General features: G+C 44.1%; 1 protein-coding gene across 1 annotated transcript; it reads left to right on the top strand.

Moving 5' to 3' along the window:
- Nucleotides 1–235: 235 nt before the first annotated feature.
- LOC120062191 (fibroblast growth factor receptor-like 1) lies at nucleotides 236–25,614 on the top strand. Its single transcript, XM_039011992.1, has 6 exons — nucleotides 236–383; nucleotides 1,226–1,498; nucleotides 22,895–22,987; nucleotides 23,080–23,358; nucleotides 23,519–23,872; nucleotides 24,018–25,614. The coding sequence occupies exons 1-6, from the start codon at nucleotides 236–238 to the stop codon at nucleotides 24,413–24,415; spliced, it is 1,545 nt and encodes a 514-aa protein (XP_038867920.1). The 3' UTR covers nucleotides 24,416–25,614.
- The last annotated feature ends 954 nt before the right edge of the window (nucleotides 25,615–26,568 follow it).

The raw sequence follows: 26,568 nt of genomic DNA, 5'->3' as shown, positions 1-26,568 counted from the left end.
CTGAGGCAGCGCAGGAGGGCCAGAGGAAATGGACCCCGGAGCTCTCATAGGAGTCTCAGAGCGCTGAACGAACAGGATGAAAAGAACGTTGTGCACGCAAGGACCGTACCGAAAGAAGTTCCCCGTCAAATAGTTGACTTAACTTCCCCGAAGTTGCCCCTCGCTCTTCTTGAGAAGGGTTATGTTTTTGAGTGGACTTTGGGTGGACCCAAGTTGGTTTGTTTTGCTGATTGGAATGTTCCCTTGGGGTAGCCTGACCCAGTTCTACACAGGTCTTCTCACACAGGGCCTATCTGTGTTTGTGGGCCTGGACATGTACAGTTTGTGGTATGGAGTGGTGACACAGGGCCCCCCTCAGAATCAGACAGACACGGCAGGCCAGTGTTAGTTCGGGGGAAGCAGGTCTCTGGTCTGCCTTTGTAATTCCATTTTATTTTCCATGGTTCGTCTGGCTCACCGGCCCAAGGTCATTTGACCCTGTGTTGCCAGCGGCAACAGAATGAATAAAATGTTTCATGTGATAGACAGTCATTTTTTTTTTACAAGGTTCAGTAAAACATCTTTGTGTGTTTTGAATTAAGCAGCAAATGAAGTGTACACTACTGACTATTCTTGAATGGTGGAATTATATTCAGTTGATATAAATGACTTAGCCAGCAAATACACAAGGCCCATTGATACAATAACATGGAAATGGAATGAAAAGTTCTGTGAAATATGAAAGGAAACTATGCTATGACTCCAAAGACAATCCCCAATTTATGAATTGAGCAGCTTGTCCAGCTTCATAGCAAATTGAGCATGATTCAACTATGGATCCTGTCCACTGCAGGCTACTGTATAATACCCATGAGCAGAACTTTACTATGTCTTACCAGATGCCCAGGTCTGGCGACTAACTCTGATGAATAAGTCAAAAAAGTATTAGCTGTAAACTGATAGGTAAATTATTACGTTTGTTTGTGATTATACTCCATAACAACTTGATCAATCAGCCAATCAATCAAATGTATTTTAAAAAGCAATTTTTACATCAGCAGTTGTCAAAGTGCTTTACAGATACTCAGCCTAAAACCCCAAAGAGCAAGCAATGCAGAGGCAGAAGCCCAGTGGATCCAATATCACACAGGGTTTATATTTAGAAAGGAAAGCTGTAGAGAAAAAAATATTTTGTGGAACTGAACAATGACCGTACTCTGCCCATCTCTCTCTCTGATCCTTCCAGGTCCACCGTGGGTGAGTCGTCAGGTGGAAGAGCGTCAGACGGCCAGGCTGGGGCGGACGGTGCGGCTTGCGTGCCCCGTAGAGGGTGACCCTCCTCCCCTGGTGCTGTGGGTGAAGGATGGGCGTAACGTCCACCCGGGCTGGAGCCGCTACCGGGTGCTAAAAAAGAGCCTGAAGATCAAAGAGGTGGAGCTGGGGGACGCGGGGGTGTACATGTGCCGTGTCACCAACGGCTTCGGAAGTATCACGCTCAACTACACCCTCATCGTCATGGGTAAGGCCAGGGAGGGACTGACTTCATCCAAAGTCAGTGCACACCCTTGTAATTCATACACATACTGTAAATACAAATATTACATACACACTTCATGCTTTATGTTCCAATTACCTTCAACTCCTTTAACTCCTTTCATATCAAACCTCAGGAGAACATTACAGAACCCCAGCAGCTTCTCTGTCAGGTTTCATATCAAACCTCAGGAGAACAAAGAGAGGCTTCTTTACGTGCTTCTCCTGTCACACTGCACCCAGGTACTTGTTTATAGTGCCGGTAACTTCATCCAGTGTTCCTTATTTTATACTCACTGTTGGGGGTTTCACCCCCCTCTGACACAATGAGAAATTAATTTAAGAACGAATGCAGTAAAGGAGTATGTGGCGTGTGTGTCAGTGTGTGAGGTTGTGTGGTAAAAGAGTGAACTCTGGAAGGTGATTGGTGGGGGAGGGTGTAGAGGGTTGTGGGAGGTGCACCATTAGATGATCTGCACCGCTAGATGATCTGCACCGCTAGATGACCTGCACCACTAGATGACCTGCACCATTAGATGATCTGCACCGCTAGATGATCTGCACCGCTAGATGATCTGCACCGCTAGATGATCTGCACCACTAGATGATCTGCACCACTAGATGACCTGCACCACTAGATGATCTGCACCGCTAGATGATCTGCACCGCTAGATGATCTGCACCACTAGATGACCTGCACCATTAGATGATCTGCACCGCTAGATGATCTGCACCGCTAGATGATCTGCACCGCTAGATGATCTGCACCGCTAGATGACCTGCACCACTAGATGACCTGCACCACTAGATGACCTGCACCACTAGATGACCTGTAACACTAGATGACCTGCACCACTAGATGATCTGCACCACTAGATGACCTGTAACACTAGATGACCTGCACCACTAGATGACCTGCACCACTAGATGACCTGCACCGCTAGATGACCTGCACCGCTAGATGACCTGCACCGCTAGATGATCTGCACCGCTAGATGACCTGCACCACTAGATGACCTGCACCACTAGATGACCTGCACCACTAGATGACCTGCACCACTAGATGACCTGCACCACTAGATGACCTGCACCACTAGATGACCTGTAACACTAGATGACCTGCACCACTAGATGACCTGCACCACTAGATGACCTGTAACACTAGATGACCTGTAACACTAGATGACCTGCACCGCTAGATGACCTGCACCGCTAGATGACCTGCACCGCTAGATGATCTGCACCGCTAGATGACCTGCACCACTAGATGACCTGCACCACTAGATGACCTGCACCACTAGATGACCTGCACCACTAGATGACCTGCACCACTAGATGACCTGCACCACTAGATGACCTGCACCACTAGATGACCTGTAACACTAGATGACCTGCACCACTAGATGACCTGCACCACTAGATGACCTGTAACACTAGATGACCTGCACCACTAGATGACCTGCACCGCTAGATGACCTGTAACACTAGATGACCTGTAACACTAGATGACCTGCACCGCTAGATGACCTGCACCGCTAGATGACCTGCACCGCTAGATGACCTGCACCGCTAGATGACCTGCACCGCTAGATGACCTGCACCGCTAGATGACCTGCACCAATAGATGACCTGTAACACTAGATGACCTGTAACACTAGATGACCTGCACCGCTAGATGACCTGCACCGCTAGATGACCTGCACCGCTAGATGACCTGCACCGCTAGATGACCTGCACCGCTAGATGACCTGCACCGCTAGATGACCTGCACCGCTAGATGACCTGTAACACTAGATGACCTGCACCACTAGATGACCTGCACCACTAGACGTCCCTGCTGCTTGCATCACTATAAATCTGATGAAAGGCTCTGAGTGAGGAGTTGTGACGAGCGGCGCAAGCACAGAGCCCCCGGTCCTTCCTGTGCCTCAGTCGGCCTGGTCCATGAATCATGGGGCCGCTAAGGATAGCAGCCACTGTGTGTGTGTGTGTGGGCGGGCGGGCGTGCGTGCGGAGGATGGAAGGTTAATGACTCAGTTAATGACTGAGATGGTGGAACTGGCCCTGGTCAACCTCTATGGACCTCCTCCCCTGTGTCCACCTCATCATGTTGGAGCTCTGAGCAGGGCCTCCCTCATCCCTCCAGCCTCCCTCATCCCTCCAGCCTCCCTGTGTGGGGAGTGAAGGTAGCATGATGCTTTCCTGTTTGGTCCCTGGGAGGGAGTAATGTGGAACTGAGTTATAGTGCCCTGGCTCCCCCTGGGACTCACTGTGCTGAAGTCTTACTGAAGTCATTCATTAACAATGGCCTCAAAACAGCCCTGGAACAAATCAAGGGCTAGAACGCTGAATGCACACAGGTTGCATCATTACATTGCCGTACAGTACATTTTACGTGGTCTTCACAATCCATGTGCCGCATCGCAACAAAAAGAATCACGCTACATATTAGCAACTTCTTCGGTGGTTTGTCTACTTCCGTGTCTGATACTGCACGGAAAAACAACGCACAAGTTGGAAAAGTCCAACGCACACGATACACTGCACGCAGTGCCACGCACCGCAAGCTAGTCCGGCAGATGAGTCGCAGCGGTGCAGATTGCCGGCCATTGAAATGAATGGACTTCTGCCAGAAAGCATACAGTTTGACGCAACCGGTGTGCACAAGGCTGAACTCAGAGGTTAACTATATATAGAAGTACCGGGACTCATGGCCATTTATGAAGGGGCTGATGATGGCTTATACTGGTTGTGAGTATGTGAGACAAAGCAGAGGATGTGACGTTGCCAAATTGGATCTGTTGGATTAAGTTTAAACAGGGTATAAATACCTCTAGTGACCCCTCCAAGGCCCCTGACTTGATCCACTCAGGTCCTCCCCTGCAGCAGAAACACTATGCAGATGTACAGTACGAGTCGGTGTGTCCCCAAAAAATAGTGTGAAACAAATCAAAATATATTTTATATTTGAGATTCTTCAAAGTAGCCACCCTTTGCCTTGATGACAGCTTTGCACACTCTTGGCATTCTCTCAACCAGCTTCACCTGGAATGCTTTTCCAGCAGTCTTGAAGGAGTTCCCATATATGCTGAGCACTTGTTGGCTGCTTTTCCTTCACTCTGCGGTCCAACTCATCCCAAACCATCTCAATTGGGTTGAGGTCGGGTAATTATGGAGGCCAGGTTATCTGATGCAGCACTCCATCACTCTCCTTCTTGGTCAAATAGCCTTTTAAATAGCCTAGAGGTGTGTTGGGTCATTGTCCTGTTGAAAAACAAATTATAGTCCCACTAAGCGCAAACCAGATGGATGGTGTATCGCTGCAGAATGCTGTGGTAGCCATGCTGGTTAAGTGTCCCTTGAATTCTAAATAAATCACAGACAGTGTCTCCAGCAAAGCACCATCACACCTCCTCCTACATGCTTCACGGTGGAAACCCCACATGCGGAGATCATCCGTTCACCTACTCTGCGTCTCACAAAGACAAATTTGGATTCATCACACCAAAGGACAGATTTTCACCGGTCCATGTCCATTGCTCGTCCAATGCTCGTGTTTCTTGGCCCAAGCAAGTCTGCTCTTCTTATTGGTGTCCTTTAGTAGTGGTTTCTTTGCAACAATTCGACCATGAAGGCCTGATTCACGCAGTCTCCTCTGAATAGTTGATGTTGAGATGTATCTGTTACTTGAACTCAGTGAAGCATTTATTTGGGCTGCAATTTCTGAGGCTGGTAACTCTAATGAACTTTTCCTCTGCAGCAGAGGTAACTCTCGGTCTTCCTTTCCTGTGGCGGTCCTCATGAGAGACCGTTTCATCATAGCGCTTGATGGTTTTTGCGACTGCACTTGAAGAAAGTTTTAAAGTTCTTGAAAGTTTCTGGATTGACTGACCTTCATGTCTTAAAGTAATGATGGACTGTTGTTTCTCTTTGCTTATTTGAGCTGTTCTTGCCATAATATGGACTTCGTTTTTTACCAGATAGGACTATCTTCTGTATACCACCCCTACTTTGTCGTCACAACATAACTGATTGGCTCAAACGCATTAAGAAGGAAAGAAGTTCCACAAATTAACTTTTAACAAGGCACACCTGTTAATTGAAATGCATTCCAGGTGACTACGTCATAAGGCTGGTTGAGAGAATGCCAAGAGCGTGCAAAGCTGTCATCAAGGCAAAGGGTGGCTACTTTGAAGAATCTCAAATGTATAATATATTTTGATTTGCTTTTTTGGTTACTACATGATTCCATGTGTATTTCAAAGTTTGGATGTCTTCACTATTATTCTACAATGTAGAAAATAGTAAAAATTTGTTATATCCAATATTTTCCTTGCTCAAAACAATACCGATAACCGATGTTAAAATTTTTGCGGCCTTTTAAGCATTCTAGTACAATTAAATAGTTAACACACACACACATGGACGCAGCGGTCTAAGGCACTGCATCTCAGTGCAAGCGGCGTCACTACAGTCCCTGGTTTGAATCCAGGCTGTATCACATCCTGTCGTGATTGGGAGTCCCATAGGGCGGAGCACAATTGGCCCGGTGTTGTCCTGGTTTAGCCGGGGTAGGCCGTCATTGTAAATAAGAATTTGTTCTTAACTGACTTGCCTAGTTAAGTAAAGGTTACACACACACTGACCAAAAAGTTATTTTGTTGGCATTTACGTATGTCCCAATTACCAGTAAAACATAATCAAAACCTATTTATTTAACTGACTTGCTGTGCTGTTTCGTTGTTCTTTTGTTCAGTCATTTCATTCTCAACTAGGATTTCTATGGAACGCCGTTTGGGTCTTTGCATGTCAAAAAAGATACACATCAAATAACACTATTTGACATGTCAAATAAGCTTGTTGACCAATCAGGACCTGAATATGACTGCACCTCACATAATTATTTAACGCGTTCATACATTTTTTACGTAGTTATTACACATTGATTACACTATCACTCGAATTTCATGTCACAACGATTCATCGATACGTATGCTATGATGCTGGTAGTTGTCTCGCTAGCTAAAGCTAGCTAACTCATGGATGCAAACAATTTTTCTTCCCCAAAAACAGAGCAAACGACATCTGTTTCAGTAGCTATAGTTAGCTAGCTAACTATATAGCTAGGTGTCATCATCTAAAATAACCCTAATTTATAAGACAGTTCTTATTTGATTAATGGTGGTCGGACCCATCTATGTGAAAATAGCCACAATAAGGATTAGCCACAATAGTGGACTTTGCGGTTAGCCTTCAAAATAAAAGTATGGCATAGTTCTACTATTTGTATGCATTTGCATCACTGTCAATGACATACGTTTATTTTGAAGGCAAACCGCAAATTCCACTATTGTGCCTAATCCTTATCTACCCGTTCAGGTAGAGCCTCACTAGCCAGATGAAGCTCGCTGGCTGTGGAACGCTGTTTGGGTCTTTACGTGTCAGAAAAGATACACGTCAAATAACACTATTTGACGTGTCAAATAAGCTTGTTGACCAATCAGGACCTGAATATGACTGCACGTCACATAATAATTTAACGCGTTCATACATTTTTTACGTAGTTATTACACATTGATGACACTATCACTCGTATTTCATATGTCACAACGATTAATCGATACGTATCGCTATGATGCTGGTAAAGTTGTCTCACGCACCTGCCCTTCCCCAAGCTCTGGACAGTAAAAAAGTTAGCTAGCTGATGGATTTGATGCAAACAATGTTCTTCCCCAAAAACACAGCAAAACGACAAGTTGTATTGGTGCTAGCTAGGCTAAAGCTAGCTAAATACCAAATAAATTGCGGTCGAACAAATAATGCCTTATTACCAACGCGGTATTGTAAACACATCGTTTGTGGCCAGTGTGTGCTTGTTTGCAGGCTTTTGGTACAGCTTTGACAATGCTACTGATAGTAGTGGTGGTGCTTGGCTTGCACGTGCAAATTCATCACACACAACACTCTATAATAGAATTGTGTTACTTGACGTGTCAAATGAAAAGCTTATTTGACACGTCAAATAGTAGTATCTCTTTTCACACGTAAAGACCCAAACTGCGTTCCATAGCTGGCTGCTTATAACATTAGTTTTGGGCAACAGGGTTAAGTAGCTGGCTAGCTATTTATTTTCATGAACTACAGTTCAATTTCAATAGGCGAACAACAAGTGGCAACCTAGCTAATACTTACTCACAAGGATTGCTAATAATAATGAAAATGACTGCAGTTTTTACTGGTCATTGTTTTCAGGCTGGTTGTATTGGTGCTAGCTAGGTACCAAGCTAAAGCTAGCTACCCCAGAAGTTGCTGTCAAAGTTTACATACAAAGTTGGAAGTTTACATACACCTTAGCCAAATACATTTAAACTCAGTTTTCACAATTGCTGAAATTGAATCCTAGTAACAATTCCCTGTCTTAGGTCAGTTAGGATCACCACTTTTATTTTAAGAATGTGAAAAGACAGAATAATAATAGAGAATGATTTATTTCAGCTTTTATTTCTTTCATCACATTCCCAGTGGGTCAGAAGTTTACATACACTCAATTAGTATTTGGTAGCATTGCCTTTAAATTGTTTAACTTGGGTCAAACGTTTCGGGTAGCCTTCCACAAGCGTCGCACAATAAGTTGGGCATGAATTTTGGCCCATTCCTCCTGGCAGAGGTGGTGTGATGGCCATTCAAATACCTTTACTTTGTTGTCCTTAAGCCATTTTGCCACAATTTTGGAAGTATGCTTGGGGTCATTGTCCTTTTGGAAGTCCCATTTGCGACCAAGCTTTACCTTCCTGACTGATGTCTTGAGATGTTGCTTCAATATATACACATAATTTTCCTGCCTCATGATGCCATCTATTTCGTGAAGTGCACCAGTCCCTCTTGCAGCAAAGCACCCCCACAACATGATGCTGCCACCCCCATGCTTTACGATCTTTGTCCCCATGTGCAGTTGCAAACCGTAGTTGGGCTTTTTTATGGCGGTTTTGGAGCAGTGGCTTCTTCCTTGCTGAGCGGCCTTTCAGGTTATGTCGATATAGGACTCGTTTTACTGTGGATATAGATACTTTTGTACCTGTTTATTCCAGCATCTTCACAAGGTCCTTTGCTGTTGTTCTGGGATTGATTTGCACATTTCGCACCAAAGTACGTTCATCTCTAGGAGACAGAACCCGTCTCCTTCCTGAGCGGTATGACGGCTGCGTGGTCCCATGGTGTTTATACTTGCGTACTATTGTTTGTACAGATGAACATGGTATCTTCAGGCGTTTGGAAATTGTTCCCAAGGATGAAGCAGACTTGTAGAGGTCTACAATTTTTTTCTGAGGTCTGATTTCTTTTGATTTTCCCATGATGTCAAGCAAAGAGGCACAGAGGTTGAAGGTAGGCCTTGAAATACATCCACAGGTACACCTCGAATTGACTCAAATGATGTCAATTAGCCTATCAGAAGCTTCTAAAGCCATGACATCGTTTTCCGGAATTTTCCAAGCTGTTTAAAGACACAGTCAACTTAGTGTATATAAACTTCTGACCCACTGGAATTGTGATACAGTGAATTATAAGTGAAATAATCTGTCTGTAAACAATTGTTGGAAAAATGACTTGTGCCATGCACAAAGTAGATGTCCTCACCGACTTGCCAAAACTATAGTGTGTTAACAAGAAAGTTGTGGAGTGGTTGAAAAACGAGTTTTAATGACTCCAACCTAAGTGTATGTAAACTTCCGACTTCAACTGTATGTCGTGAAGCTAACAGCAGTGATGCTATCACTGTGTAACTCCGGTAGGGCAACATCTGAAAAATAGCGCACTTGGTAGTGTGCACCGTGCTCAACCAGTCGGCAAAAGCCAACATCACCCACGACAGAACGGTTTATTGTCAAGGGCAATGAATTCCATTATCTTGGTTTTAATGGATTTTGGCTTTGAGTTGTCTCGCTGAAATGTTCTTACTCTTTCAAATGACTGCTCGACTTGTTGACTGCTCAAAATTGTACGTGGCGCCATTACGTCATGTACCTACGTTATATAGGTATGCACGTCAGCTTTGACATCGGTTTTGCACATCAACATTAAATTAGACATCGGCCGATACCGATGTTGGCATTTTTAGCTAATATCGGCCAATTCCGATATGTCGTGCATCCCTAGTAAAATTAAAGAAAAACCCTGGAATGAGTAGGTGTGTCCAAACTTTTGATTGGTACTGTATGTCAGACTGCAGTACGACAGGGAAACTCCAGACAGACTTTGGTAGTCAACACAGAGGTATTCGGTGACATTCAATATCACCTGGAGTCATCATCAACTTGTCTCTAATGTTATCAAACCCTCCTCAGAGCAAGCACAGACAGAGGCAAGTCTAACCTCAAGTTGCGATCCCTTTTATTTAATGACCGTTGCAAGCCTGCAATACACTGATTGAGGTAGCAGTCATTTAAAGCTTTTTCTTAAACACTTAAAACACAATTCTCACTGAAGTCCTTTTTTTTGTGTGCTTGTCTGCATACACACATAAATATAAACATAAAATATAAACATTTTTCCCACAATAGTGGCAGGATAAAATTACCCCATAGGTATTAGATGTGCTCTTGACTTACGTTTTTGCAACTGAGTGGTATGTTTTATTCAAATCAAAGTTTATTGGCCGTGTACAGATTTGCAGATATTATCGCAGGTGCAGCGAAATGCTTGGGTCTCTAGCTCCAACATTGTAGTAATACCTAACAATAGAAAAGAAACAATACACACATAATCCAGATATTTTGAAAACGTTTTTTATTAAGAAAAATCAGAACAAGCAATGTCAGAGACCAGAATATAAATATATCAACATATAATGGTGTGTAAAGACAGTATGGACATTATATGAATATAAAAGGTGTGTACAGCAGTAGTTATATAGGATAAGCCATGACTAGAATACAGTATATACATATACAATGTGTAAAACAGTATGTGACAAGTGTTCAATGACTGTGTACATATGGCAGCAGTCTCTAAGGTGCAGGATAGAGTACCGGGTGGTAGCCGGCTAGAACAGTGACTAAGTTCCGGCCAGGGTACTGGGCGGAGGACGGCTAGTGATGACTGTTTAACAGTCTGATGGCCTGGATATAGGAGCTGTTTTTCAGTCTCTCGGTCCCAGATGTGATGCAACTGTACTGTCTCCGCCTTCTAGATGGTAACGGGGGGAACGGGCCTTGGCTCTGCCACGAGGTCCTTGATGATCTTCTTGGCCATCCTGTAACACTGGGTGCTGTACAGCCATGGCCAAAAGTTGAGAATGACACAAATATCAATTTCCACAAAGTTTGCTGCTTCAGTGTCTAGATATTTTTGTCAGATATTACTATGGAATACTGAAGTATAATTACGAGCATTTCATAAGTGTCAAAGGCTTTTATTGACAATTACATGAAGTTGATGCAAAGAGTCAATATTTGCAGTGTTGACCCTTCTTTTTCAAGACCTCTGCAATCCGCCCTGGCATGCTGTCAATTAACTTCTGGGCCACATTCTGACTGATGGCAGCTCATTCTTCCATAATCAATGCTTAGAGTTTGTCAGAATTTGTGGGGTTTTGTTTGTCCACCCGCCTCTTGAGGATTGACCACAAGTTCTCAATGGGATTAAGGTCTGGGGAGTTTCCTGGCCATGGACCCAAAATATCGATGTTTTGTCCCCTGAGCCACTTAGTTATCACTTTTGCCTTATGGCAAGGTGCTCTCGGAGGATGTGTTTGTACCATTCTTTATTCATGGCTGTGTTCTTAGGCAAAATTGTGAGTGAGCCCACTCCCTTGGCTGAGAAGCAACCCCACAAATGAATGGTCTCAGGATGCTTTACTGTTGGCATGACACAGGACTGATGGTAGCGCTCACCTTGTCTTCTCCGGACAAGCTTTTTTCCGGATGCCACAAACAATCAGAAAGGGGATTCATCAGAGAAAATGACTTTACCCCATTCCTCAGCAGTCCAATCCCTGTACCTTTTGCAGAATATCAGTCTGTCCCTTATGTTTTTCCTGGAGAGAAGTGGCTACTTTGCTGCCCTTCTTGATGTAACAGTATAACTTTAAACACTCACCCCCCTTTCAACCTCCTCCTTTTTCGCAGCAACCAGTTATCCGGGTCAACAGCATCAATGTAACAGTATAACTTTAAACCGTCCCCCTCGCCCCGACACGGGCGCGAACCAGGGACCCTCTGCATACATCAACAACTGACACCCACGAAGCGTCGTTACCCATTGCTCCACAAAAGCCGCGGCCCTTGCAGAGCAAGGTGCAACACTACTTCTAGGTTTCAGAGCAAGTGACGTAACTGATTGAAACGCTAGTAGCGCGTACCCGCTAACTAGCTAGCCATTTCACATCCGTTACATTGACACCAGGCCATCCTCCAAAAGTCTTTGCCTCACTGTGCGTGCAGATGCACTCACACCTGCCTGCTGCCATTCCTGAGCAAGCTCTGTACTGGTGGTGCCCCGATCCCACAGCTGAATCAACTTTAGGAGACGGTCCTGGCGCTTGCTGGACTTTCTTGGGCGCCCTGAAGCCTTCTTCTCAACAATTGAACCGCTCTCCTTGAAGTTCTTGATGATCCGATAAATGGTTGATTTAGGTGCAATCTTACTGGCAGCAATATCCTTGCCTGTGAAGCCCTTTTTGTGCAAAGCAATGATGATGGCACGTGTTTCCTTCCAGGTAACCATGGTTGACAGAGGAAGAACAATGATTCCAAGCACCACCCTCCTTTTGAAGCTTCCAGTCTGTTATTCGAACTCAATCAGCATGACAGAGTGACCTCCAGCCTTGTCCTCGTCAACACTCACACCTGTGTTAACGAGAGAATCACTGACATGATGTCAGCTGGTCTTTTTGTGGCAGGGCTGAAATGCAGTGGAAATGTTTTTTGGGATTCAGTTCAGTTGCATGGCAAAGAGCGACTTTGCAATTAATTGCAATTCATCTGATCACTCTTCATAACATTCTGGAGTATATGCAAATTGCCATCATACAAACTGAGGCAGCAGACTTTGTGAAAATTAATATTTGTGTCATTCAACTTTTGGCCACAACTGTAGATGTCCTGGAGGGCAGGCAGTGGGCACCTGATGATGCGTTGGGCTGACCGCACCACCCTTTGGAGAGCCATGCGGTTGCGGACGGTTCAATTGCCTTACCAGGGGGTGATACAACCGGACAGGATGCTCTCAATGGTGCATCTGTTGAAGTGTGTGAGGGTCTTAGGGGGCCAAACCAAATTTATTCAGCCTCCTGAGGTTGAAGAGGTGCGGTTGCACCTTCTTCACCACACTGTCTGTGTGGGTGGACCATTTCAGTTTGTGAGTGATGTGTACGCTGAGGAACTTCGATGTGGATGGGAGCGTGCTCCCTCTGCTGTCTCCTGTAGTCCACGATCAGCTCCTTCGTTTTCTTGACGTTGAGGGAGAGGTTATTTTCCTGGCACCACTCCGCCAGGGCTCTCACCTCCTCCCTGTAGGCTGTCTCATTGTTGTTGGTAATCTGGCTTATCACTGTTGTGTCATCTGAAAACTTGATGATTGAGTTGGAGACGTGCATGGCCACGCAGTCATGGGTGAACATGGAGTACAGGAGGAGGCTGAGCACGCACCCCTGTGGGCCCCCCGTGTTGTGGATCAGCGTGGTGGAGGTGTTGTTGCCTACCTTCACCAGTTGTGGTCGGTCCACCAGGACCCAGTTGCACAGGGAGAGGTTCAGACCCAGGGCCCTGAGCTTGGTGATGAGCTTGGAGGGCACTATGGTGTTGAAGGCTGAGCATAGGTATTTATCTTGTCCAGGTGGAAATAGGCCATTGTGCAGTGTAATGGCGATTGCGTAGTCCGTGGATCTGTTGGGGCGATATGCGAATTGTAGTAGGTCTAGGGTGTCAGGTATAGAGGTGATATGGTCCTTAACTAGCCTCTCAAAATGCCTCAAGTAAATGCTATGAGCCGATAGTAATTTAGTTCAGTTACCTGCACTTTCTTGGGTTCAGGAACAATTGTGGACATCTTGAAGCAAGTGGGAACAACAGACTGCAATAGGGAGAGATTGAATATGTCCGTAAACACTCCAGTCAGCTGGTCTGCACATGCTCTGAGGATGTGGCTTGGGACGCTTAAATTACTTACGTCGGCCACGGAGAACGAGAGCACACAGTCCTCATGAGCGTCGGGGCCTGCGTCGGCGGCTCGATGTTTCGTTGAAGTAGGCGAAGAAGGTGTTTAGCTCATCCTGGAGCAAGGCGTCAGTGTCCGTGATGTGGCTGGCTTTCCCTTTATAATCCGTGATTGTCTGGAGTTCCTGCCACATACGCATTGCGACTTAACTTTGTCCCTTGTCATTTTGCCTCTTCGATTGCCTTACGGAGGTCATAGCTGGTCTGGTTGTACATGTCCATGTTCCCAGTCACCTTGCCATGGTTAAATACGGTGGTTTGCACTTTCAGATTTGCGAGATTTGCCATATATCCACGTTTTTGGATTGGATAAGTTCTAATTGTCACAGTGGGATCAACATCCTCTATGCACTTCCTGATGAACCCAGTCACAGAGTCAGTGTATACGTCAATACTATTCTGAGAGGCGACATCATAAACACAGGTTGTAATCTCACACTGCTGGGTGAGTACTGCTGCTTTATGTGCTGCTGCCAAAACAAGGCTTTAAAATGTCTCCCTCTTTTCACCTCCACGGCAGTACAAGTTCTTTTGTCAGGGGATGAAACATTTGGAAGCTGTCAGAGTTCAGGAGAGGTAACACCTTGACCCTTGACCTCTGGTGAGCCCACCCCTAATCCCCAGTGTCCCACACACTGGGCTCCAACGGCTCACATCTACACCACCATTACTGCTGCCCAAGGGCATGGCTGTATATATCCCTGGCTCTAGCTCTAGCCCTACCATTCCCCAGCTGTGTAACTCTGCTGTTTTAGGGCCAGGCCGCATGCAGTCAACATTGTTAATGCGCAGCACTAGTGCTTCGCTTGGGAATTCAGAAGGAAAGGACTGTAGCTCTCCTTCAACAGTTGTACATAAGGGATGGAGTCAGTAATAGTTATTGCCCCTTTTCTGGGTCACAAACCATGCCAATACAAGAGCCAAAGGAAGTCTACCAGACCCAGAACTGATACTGGAACAAAAATAGAAGATCAGTCATGTATAGATCGATACTAGGCAGGTGAGTCTACTTGGCTTGCATGACCTTGCTGTTCTATATATGCCCTGTGTCAATGTTGACTCTGAACAACCACACAGGGTAGGAGAGAGACAGACATTCTTTCCTTAGAGAGTTCTCTCTGCTTGGCTTCCTTCTCTGCTTGGCTTCCCAGCAACACACCTATAGCAGCGCTCACAGCAGCGTCCCCGGACACCCACCCCACTGTCTGTCTGTCGTTATGGTGGAGACTGTGAGACCGTGGTCAGACGAGAGGCGGGCACGGTCTGATGGTTGGTCAATGAGTTAGGGCTGAAGGTTTTCTAGAGGGCCTGGTGGAGCAGCTCCAGCCCCAGACCTTTTGTTCTTTGTTTGCCGCTGTGAGGTACATGTGTTGCAGTTTAGCCCACGCCTCCCACACCTAAATGGATAATTGTATCGAAATTACAATGGCAGGCCCAGCTCTAGACCACTGCTGCGGCCACAGGGGAGTTAGTCAGAAGTGCAGGCACACTTTGGATTGTGCCATGTTAAGGAACGAGTGGGGGTTAGTTGCCACCAGTGTTAATACATGACTCGTGTGGTGAAAACTGAACACTCCTCTCCCAGTTTCCTCCTCCCGCCACCAAACTCATAATACTCCTGGAAATAGAGTGCCTCAACAGTTACCACCACAAACTCCTATCTGTTGCCTTGAGGGACAATGATTGACACTTATTTTTCAGACAGCTCACAGTTTCTTGTCTCTCTGATGGCCCGTGAACTATTGGTGAGGTAAGGTTTGTGAGTCTAACATGTTGAGAGACGAAAAGCTGTTGACAGTGAGTAGCGTGAGTAGTGTTTACAGTGCTACAGTTGACACTGGAGATGACACATTAACACTTCTGAACAGTGAAATATGCGTGTGAGGGAGAGAGTCGTCCCTTTTGATCACGTTTTCACCGACGTGACAATGATCTAATTTCTAATTCTGATGAATGCTTTTGTGACACAGAACCACAGAACTCCGCGACCCGACCCACCCGTGCGTCCTAGGACATGTTTGTTTTTGCCCTCATTCATTGTAGTCAAATATGTTGCAGCAAGTTCAAAGCACAAGCACATATGGACACATGAATCCATGCTAGTGAGTAGTGGATGAAAGACAGAAAGATGAAAGGATGTTTAATGGAATTGAATCCATTCTGGTCTCAGATGAAATGAAGCTGAACAAGGAGAGACACAGAGAAAGAGTTGTCCGTTGTAAGTAGTAGGACAAGCAGTGAGGGAGTCAGTTCTGTCTAGACTTTGATACCTAGGGCAAGAGGAGGTTGGGGTTAAAGATAGTGCCAGGATGTGGGTGAAGTTAAATATGGAAATATGTTAAAGGTTATAGTTAGTTGAGGAGAGGGTTTGGCTGGGAGCCAGAACGTGTCATGGTCAAGGTTAGCGTCAGGGTTAGCATTAAGTCATCTTCTAAACATGACTACATTATAATAACAATACAAGGGGGTGATGGAATTTTCATTGTGCTATAATTAATATGCTATCCGTACCAAAGACACCATTACGCTCGTCTATTCTCACGTAATGTTAGTGAGAACAGCTCAGAACAATGTTATCCTAAATAATCCCCCACTCCCCCCAGGCCCTGTGTGGCTAGCTAGGCCCTCCATGACCCAACAGAACCCTGCCAGCCTCCGCTAGGCTGCTGGTAGAAACAGGGGTTTGATCCAACTGAAAGGATGCAAATTAGCCCCCTTGACCAGTTCACCACATTAAAGTAGCTTTCATCCAGAGGCTCCTTGGAGTGGCCAGCAGGTAGCTGACTGACTAGAGGATTGGGCTGGGCCCTCCTCAGCAGGCATGATGCACCGGGGCCTGCCCACCCACCCTTCCTCCCCCCGCCACACCCTGCCTCGCCCCTCACAGCCAAGCACAACAGAGAAGAAAAGAAAATGCTGGGGGTAATTTCCTCTGGAGTCACCATGCGCCTGTTGCTGTAAACCGCTTATGGCTCTACAAAAGATACCAGGAGACTTCTAATTAGCATTTCCTCCAGCGCAGCGCTAGCTTCCCCTCTGTCTCTCATGCTGTGTGGAGGGACGCTGACGACAACGCTCTCTAATTTGCCTGACTGCCATCCTGCCTGCTTGCCTCTCTCTGGCTTCAATTAACGTGAGGTACAACAGACACTCAGTCACTGCTGTAATTAGCTATCGGCAGGCAGGCATACATGCAAAGAAATATGTCAATTTCACGTTGTGAGAAACATGGCTCCATGAGATTTGTAATGGGGTCTTGATAAATGATTAACTTGATAGTCACACATTGAACAAAAAGCTTTAGTCTATTTTAAAATGAACCTCAAATCTTCTGAACTTACGAACTCCTTCTGACTTTCTTGACATGTCAAGTTCTATGATTATCTTCTCGTCTGTGAATTTCTTTGCTCAAGTAGAACTCATATGTCATTCAGGTCCATATCACTGCTCAAATCTTATGACCTGTGAGAGGAAGGTAAAATAGCTCTGCTTCATTATCTTTTCATGAACAGTATTGTTTTGGTAACAGTGGACCACCATCACGGAATGGAATTACCACATAATACTCTATTCTATGTTTTCTAACATAAAAAATAACAACTCATCTTTCCATTATTTTCATCAGTCAGAGATTTTTATTTTTTATTAAAGACTGTTATTTTGGCTTTTTGCTCCATGGCAGACACAGTGGCACGTGTTTGAACACAGGTACCCGGTATGAATGGAGAATGAGGCTTTTTGAGGGGGAGGCCCAAAAAGTTTTCCCAGTAGGAAAAAATAATATGGGACCTTATAAACACAGCCTCCACATGAAGAGTGTTTGTAAGGAAAGCTGTAGGGTTAGAGCTCCCCCAGACCTACCGTCTCCACCCTTACCTCCGCCCTCTACCTTCCCCCTGCCCCTCTCTGCCCGTCTGTGTGTGTGCTCTGTGGGACTGGAGCAGAGGAAAAGGGGCCCCCTGTCCCCCAGCCTAGCGCTACAGCAGTCCAGCACCACTTTCCTCTCCACTACACACAGGAGCCAGAGCTGGAGCTGTCTGCTCAGCCGTGCTGTGCCTCCGTCATCGCGTCAGGCCATGCTCCTGACGGCTGCCTACCTGACGTACTTTCTTCACCTAGACAATCTTTTTCCACCACTCACTAAAAACTTCAACTAGTCATTTAAACTGGTCACAGATGACATCAAATGTATTGAATGTATAAACATAGTATTAGAAGAAAATAAATCCAATCCTTAGGAAAAGGAAAAGGTCCAATGATCAGGGAAAACCTGTTCTCTCCCTCCGCACCTGTTTAGGGATAACATCCCCATACATTAGCGCAGAGTGAAGGAATGAGCCCTGGCTGAAACCTCTTTAGACAAGATAATGCCCCCCTAATTCCACCTTAGTGCTGCTGAATAGCCCCCTCTCCCGTGCCAATGGAACCGTTACTATACCCAGGCTTACTCTCCCAGAGCCCTGGGCCAATAGTAACAATGGGGGCTGGGCTAGAAAAAACACTTGGTGCTGGCTTTGGGCTCTCCAGACTCTCCTGTGCCTCACTACACTGTGTTGAGAAGCAGGGTGTGGCCTTCGCGCTGTAGTAAGGCCCTCTGGACCAGAACAGTGGGATGAAATCAGGACAAAGGACAGCACACACACACAGGCACACCCACACCTGACCTGACCCTCCACACCTGGTGACCTGAGGTTCCATCAGACAACAGGGATGTTGATGCTATGTAGAGCAGACAGAGTGGACAATCAGCTTAGTCTCTACTCTGTGGTGTTCAGTGCTGCTAGGAAACTTTTACATCTTAAATCAAATTGTATTGTATTAGTCACGTGCGTGGTGTAGACCTTACAGTGAAATGCTTACTTACGAGCCCCTAACCAACGATGCAGTTAAAAATAAAAATAAATTAAAAAAATACGAATAAGAAATAAAGTAACAAGTAATTAAAGAGCAGCAGTAAAATAACAATAGCGAGACTATATACAGGGGGGTACCGGTACAGGGTTAGTTAAGGTAATATGTACATGTAGGTAGTTATTAAAGTGACTATGCATAGATGATAACAACAGAAAGTAGCAATGCTGTAAAAGAGGGGGAATGCAAATAGTCTGGGTAGCCATTTGATGAGGTGTTCAGGAGTAAATCTCACTATTGATCATTTACAGATAAAAACTCAATGTTCCTATTTCAAATGTAAATAGATCCGGTATGTTATTTTACACAGACTCCGTTGTCACAATAAGGAGTTGTTACAATTCATCTGAATGTTTTAACGTGTGAATCATTATTGCCTGCGTACCACACACAGTTGTTGACACGAGGTTAATCAAAACACGGTTGGTTAGTAAGTGTGTGTGTATGTTTACAGTATATACAGTGCATTCAGAAAGTGGTCAAACCCCTTGACTTTTTCCACATTTTGTTACTTTACATCCTTATTCTAAAATGTATTGAATAATTATTTTACTCAATCTACACACAATACTCCATGACAAAGCGAAAACTGATTTTTAGAAATGTTTGAAAAACAAATACCTTATTTACATAAGTATTCAGACCCTTTGCAATGAGACTCGAAATTGAGATCAGGTGCATCCTGTTTCCATTGATCATCCTTGAGATGTTTCTACAACTTTATTGGAGTCCACCTGTGGTAAATTCAATTGATTGCACATGATTTGGAAAGGCACACACTTGTCTATATAAGGTCCCTCAGTTGACAGTGCATGTCAGAGCAAAAAACAAGCCATGAGGTCAAAGGAATTGACCGTAGAGCTCAGAGACAGGATTGTGTCGAGGCACAGAACTGGGGAAGGGTACCAAAACATTTCTGCAGTATAGGTCTCCAAGAAAACAGTGACCTCCATCATTTTTAAATGGAAGAAGTTTGGAACCACCAAGACGCTTCCTAGAGCTGGCTGTCCGGCCAAACTGAGCAATCGGGGGAGAAGAGCCTTGGTCAGGGAGGTGACCAAGAACCCGATGGTCACTCTGACTGAACCTTCCAGAAGGACAACCATCTCTGCAGCACTCCACCAATCATGTCTTTATGGTAGAGTGGCCAGATGTAAGCCACTCCTCAGTAGAAGGCACATGACAGCCCGCTTGGAGTTTGCCAAAAGGTACCTAAAGACTCTCAGACTATGAGAAACAAGATTATCTAGTCCGATTGAACTCTTTGGCCTGAATGCCAAGCGTCACATCTGGAGGAATCCAGGCACTGCTCATCACCTGGCCAATATCATCCCTACAGTGAAGCATGGTGGTGGCAGCATCATGAAGTGGGAATGGTTTTCAGCAGCAGGGACTGGGAGACTAGTCAGGATCGAGGGAAAGATGAATGGAGCAAAGTACAGAGAGATCCTTGATGAAAACCTGCTCCAGGGCGCTCAGGACCTCAGACTGGGGCGAAGGTTCACCTTCAAAAGGACAATGACACTAAGCACACAGCCAAGACAACACAGGAGTGGCTTCGGGACAAGTCTCTGAATGTCCTTGAGTGGCCTAGCCAGAGCCCGGACTTGAACCCAAAAATCTCTGGAGAGACCTGAAAATAGCTGCAGCGACGCTCCCCATCCAACCTGACAGAGCTTGAGAGGATCTGCAGAGAAGAATGGGAGAAACTCCTAAATACACAGGTCTGCCAAGCTTGTAGAATCATACCCAAGAAGACTCGGGGCTGTAATTGCTGCCAAAGGTGCTTCAACAAAGTACCAGTTAAAGAGTCTGAATACTTAGGTAATTTTAACATTTACGTTTGTTTTTTTATTAATACATTTGCAAAAAAATCTACACCTGTTTTTGCTTTTGTCATTATGGGGTATTGTGTGTAGATTGATGAGGGAAAAAATATTTAATACATTTTAGAATAAGGCTGTAATGTAACAAAATGTGGAAAAAGTCAAGGGTTCTGAATACTTTCCGAATGCACTGTATGTGTGTGTTAGCCCAGTCCGCAGTGGACTCTGGGTTAGAATAGGTTCACTGTGTATTCCTGTGGGTCGTGCCAGAGGGTCGGCCCAAACAAAGCAGCGCTCTCTCTCAGCCTTGTCCGTTTGACTGCCTGCCTGCGCAGTTTAGGTTAAAGGCAGTTAATTGGTTTCCTGCTCAGGGTTACGTCAACACGCTGTCTTGTTTTAAACATTGCGGAAACTTGAGAGAAGCAACAATATGGCACTGTTTGCTCACCCCTGCCTCACATAGCCAGTTAGAATAATACCAGTTTTGCCTGCTTATCATTCTTATAGAGCTGTAGAACTTCATACACTCTGAAAGCCAAACACACGGTCATTTAGACACCTCACACTCCACTGATCTCCAAGCAGAATTATTCATCCTGTTTCACACAGAGCGGTCCTGAACACTGGTCACTTTAATTATTACATACTGTTTTATCCACTTCATATGTATATACTGTATTCTAGTCATGGCTCATCCTACATAACTACTGCTGTACACACCTTTTCTATTCATATACTGTCTATACACACCATCCTATATAACTACTGCTGTATACACCTTTTCTATTCATATACTGTCTATACACACCATCCTATATTACTTACTGCTGTACACACCTTTTCTATTCATATACTGTCTATACACACCATCCTATATTACTTACTGCTGTATACACATTTTCTATTCATATACTGTCTATACACACCATCCTATTATAACTACTGCTGTATACACCTTTTCTATTCATATACTGTCTATACACACCATCCTATATAACTACTGCTGTATACACCTTTTCTATTCATATACTGTCTATACACACCATCCTATATTACTTACTGCTGTATACACATTTTCTATTCATATACTGTCTATACACACCATCCTGTATAACTACTGATGTACACAGCTATTCATATACTGTCTATACACACCATCCTGTATAACTACTGATGTACACAGCTATTCATATACTGTCTATACACACCATCCTGTATAACTACTGATGTACACAGCTATTCATATACTGTCTATACACACCATCCTGTATAACTTACTGCTGTATACACATTTTCTATTCATATACTGTCTATACACACCATCCTATATAACTACTGCTGTATACACCTTTTCTATTCATATACTGTCTATACACACCATCCTTTATAACTACTGCTGTATACACCTTTTCTATTCATATGTCTATAGTCTATACACACCATCCTATATAACTACTGCTGTATACACCTTTTCTATTCATATGTCTATACACACCATCCTATATTACTTACTGCTGTACACACCTTTTCTATTCATATACTGTCTATACCATATAACTACTGCTGTACACACCTTTTCTATTCATATACTGTCTATACACACCATACCATATAACTACTGCTGTACACACCTTTTCTATTCATATGCTGTCTATACACACCATACCATATAACTACTGCTGTACACACCTTTTCTATTCATATACTGTCTTTACGCATACATACATGCATATTCCAGTCTCTGACATTGCTCATTCTGATATTTCTTAATTTAGATTTTTCTGAATTGTGTGTATTTTTGGTTTTTATTGTTAGATATTACTGCACTGTTGGAGCTAGAAACACAAGCATTTTGCTGCACCTGCGATAACATCTGCAAATCTGTGTACGCGACCACTAAACTTTGATTTGATCCGGTTGGAGCTCAAAGCAAGGCAAATATATCAGAGATTCTCCAGCAGTTTGCACTCATCCTTAGACCCCATGTGATTTATGCGACGCCATTTGCAGACATTAGTACTTGGGTCCTAGATGAAATAGCTCACCTCACTGAAACAATAACTGACCACTAGATTTATGTGGCAATATCTGAAGGATACGTTGTGGTAATGGCAGGGGGTAGGAGAACTCTCATCTTTGACCCATTGGTTTTATATTGGCTTTGTTTCCTCTGTAGTGACAAGTAGATTATTTTTCAGCAATATTTTTTTTTTTTAAGACTACATAAACACCCAACTTTGATGTTTTTTAGATACTAGAGTAATGTGTTCTGTCTTCCACAGTCCTACGATCAGATTTATTCAGAATGGGAATTAATAGTCCTATGAATGTTATAAACCCTTTCTTTTGCTATGAAATGATCTTCATACTCCATACATGGGTGTAAGTCACAGAGGCTAACCCTCAGTCAATGACTGACTGACTGTTTTTCAGATGACACAGCAGCGAGCCAGACAGACGCTCCACCTGCCGTAGTGGAACCCAATGCTGAGCTCACCCAGCTTGACCCTACAGGAGAGCCCTGGGGTGAGTACCCGACTGCTTCCCTTCACTACATTATAGCCCTGCGGAATGTTATTGAAGTCTGTGTTAACCTTCATGATGTATCTTCTCTGCAGTGAAGCCTCGGTTTAGTCAGCCCACTAAGATGCGCAGGCGGGTGCTGTACAAGCCGGTGGGCAGCTCAGTGAGGTTCAAGTGCCAGGCCAGCGGCACCCCTCCTCCCGTCATCACCTGGTGGAAGGACCAGACCCCGCTGCCACCCCCACGCCAGGGCAAGCGCCCCCAGTGGACCCTCACCCTAAAGAACCTGCAACCCCAGGACAGTGCCAAGTACACCTGCCATGTCTCCAACCCAGCCGGGCACATCAACGCCACCTACAAGCTGGATGTCATCGGTAAGGATGGGTCCCTGCACTGGCCAACACCACAAATCATTTTATAGCACACTCCAGTTGTATTTATACCCCAGGCCTCTCTTACGTTGCCAAGGTAATTGTGCTGAGTATGTTGTCATTATGATTCACATGCTTATGAATCCTGTCCATCTCCCTACAGAGCGCTCTCACTGCAAGCCTGTCCTGACCGGCACCCACCCGGTCAACACCACTGTGGAGTATGGTGGCACCGCCTCCTTCCAGTGTAAGGTCCACAGTGACGTGAAGCCTGTGGTCCAGTGGCTGAAGAGGGTTGACCCAGGCACAGAGGACCGCTATAACTCCACCCTGGAAGTCGGAGGGCAGCATTTTGTGGTTCTGCCCACAGGGGACGTGTGGTCCCGGCCTGACGGCTCCTACCTCAACAAGCTGGCTATCATCAAGGCCCATGATGGGGATGCTGGGATGTACATTTGCCTGGGAGCTAACACAATGGGTTACAGCTTCCGCAGTGCTTACCTCACCGTGCTGCCAGGTGAGTACAGCCATTCACTAACTGTAGAATGGGACTTTACTGGGATGGAATGGCAGTGGGTTATTCTTGTTATATCTTGTCTTATAACACTTCAGAAAGCTTAGATCTGTAGAGCTCACTGATCTCTCCACTGTTGTGTGTCCAGACCCTCAGGTGGAGAACACAGTGACTCCTCCACACCTGAGCTCCGGCCTGCCCTGGCCTCTGATTATTGGCATCCCTGCAGCAGCCCTCCTCATCGTAGGCACCATTGTACTCTGGCTGTGCCACAGCCGCCGACGCCACAACACCTTGCCCCCCCGCCCCATGACCATAGCCCACCGAGACCAACACATTTCGGACAAAGAGCCCAGCACCAACACCCCCTGTAATACCCTGAATAGCCCTGACTACCCCAGCCATAGACTGGTGGGCCTGGGAGCCCCTGTCCTTAGTGGGCCCCCTAAGATTTACTCCAACGTTTACACAGACATGCACTCGCACACACACTCCCACTTGGATGGTAAGGTCCATCAACACCAGCATTTCCACTACCAGTGCTAACCAGCCCCCTCTCATCCCACCCCACACCTACGGCCTTGTCTCCTAGCCACTGCTGCTATTCTCACCCAACAATGGACTATGAGCAAGGTAGATGGAAACAAGGAAAGGCTTGTAGTTCATATGAACTACACCTCCCATGATAAGCAGTGCTAAAACACCATACAGTGTCAAAACCTTTACCTGGGATACGCATATTACTAAGACTATTTCTATTTGTAGAAATACCGCTTCATTGAGAAGTCTCAGGGCGAGAAATACCCTCTCACATGTGTGCTAGAGTCATTTCTTTATTATGTGTTTTTTTATACTAGTCAACCAAGAGCAAACTAATTGTATTTTAAAGGATGAAAATTACTTACAAAAAAGATTTAGATGTCTTTGGATGCATGTAGCCCTGGATAAATCATGAATTAGTTAATAGGAGAAATGACCAGGTTTAGGTTCAATTTAGGTCAACTGAAATTTGATTAAAGGTATTCCAATTTACACAAATGAACATTTCGAATAGAATTAATCCCAACTCTGGAATGTACAATTGTATTACTATTTTTTAACACTCATCTAAACATGTACCGGTATCCAAACTCCCAAAGCATTAAGTAATATAAGAAACTTTTAAGTTTGTGTAAATTGGAAAATGTAACTCTGACAAATTAAAATCTCAACAAAATGTTTACAAATGTGAAAGCTTTTCTATTCTCATTATAGCAACACAAACTGTGCTGTTCTCGGTTCTGATTAGGTGGTATTATTGTTTCATGTAGGGAAGTACAATTCATCAGGGAAATTAGATGGATTTGGTGAGGAGGGCTTTTTTATTTTTGTATTCAGATATTGTATAATATGTATCCAACTAAAAAAATCAGTATTATTAGGAGTAGTATTATTCACCCTATGTGTAAGATGCCAAATTATTTTACAGCGCTATAGATGTGTATTTTACTTACATTTCTTGTGAGGTATATTTTTATATAAGGTACATGAGGATGAGTATTGTACCTGTGTCTATTGGTTTTTAAAACTCACCAAAAAGCTATTTAGTCGTTTTTACTTTATTCTTCTATTTTTCTTTTGGTAACCACCATTATTCCAGATTGGATTGACCTATGGGTCATTTAGTGAAAAATGACAAGTGTTGATTGTATTGTTCAGTTGAATTACAACTTTATGCTTGCCTAGTTGTCTCATATTTAATTAAGAATCTGATCATATGTATACTGTATATAAGATAATGATTACAAAGAAAATGTGGTTTAGAATTGCCATGTTAATCTTATGCAATTCCTCTGTGAAACATTGCATGCTGCAAACTCACCTCTGGTGCTCATGTACATTTAGTACTGTACAATAATATTTTTGTAATAAATTGTTTTTTAAAATACTTTTTACTGTTTCGTGTTCTGTTTGCAAAATGCATTTCAATTAAAACATTTTATTTGTGAAATGTTTCTCTCAGAAAACAAAATGCTCACAAAACATTATCTTAAGAGGATTAACAGAGTAACATATTGCATCAAAATATCTATTTACCATTAAAAGGCCAGGGAGTTTAGCTGTTTCTTACCATGTAAAATACTCAAGTTGTGTTGAGAATGTGTTTGTTATGCCATCTAGTGGCATTTTAGCGCCATAGCTTCATTCTTAGAAAATATGTGTTGTTGAACAACAATTTATGTGTAATGATTTCTCAACATTTTGTGTCAGTTCCTGCAATGAATTTGTTAAATGCTGAAAACGTCCGTTCTTCTGTATCTCAGGTCCAAAATTGTCTGAGTTGGTCAATCTGGACTGCATATCTGACTGGCTGACATCTAATAAATAACTTGTTTGAGATGTTTCAAGAATGATCTTTTGCATGTACAAAAATGTGTTCAATGTAAAAGTTTGGTATATAGAGCACTGTATTAATTGAACAAATGGCTACTGTTTTTCTACACGTCTTTCCCATTTACAGAATTGTTAAGTGGAATATAATGCAATATGTGAAGAATCAGCTGTTTACACAGCCCAATTCTGATCTTTGTTTCACTAATTGGTATTTTGACAAATCAGATCAGCTCTGTAAAAGATCTGATGTGAAAATATCTGATGTGATTGGTCAAAAGACCAATTAGTGGAAAAATATTAGATTTTGCCTGCCTTTGTAGACACAG

Source organism: Salvelinus namaycush, chromosome 17 (assembly GCF_016432855.1).
Source record: "Salvelinus namaycush isolate Seneca chromosome 17, SaNama_1.0, whole genome shotgun sequence".
Taxonomy (NCBI): Eukaryota; Metazoa; Chordata; class Actinopteri; order Salmoniformes; family Salmonidae; genus Salvelinus; species Salvelinus namaycush.
The sequence above is the reverse complement of the archived record's forward strand: the minus strand, read 5'-3'. Positions and strand labels throughout refer to the sequence as shown.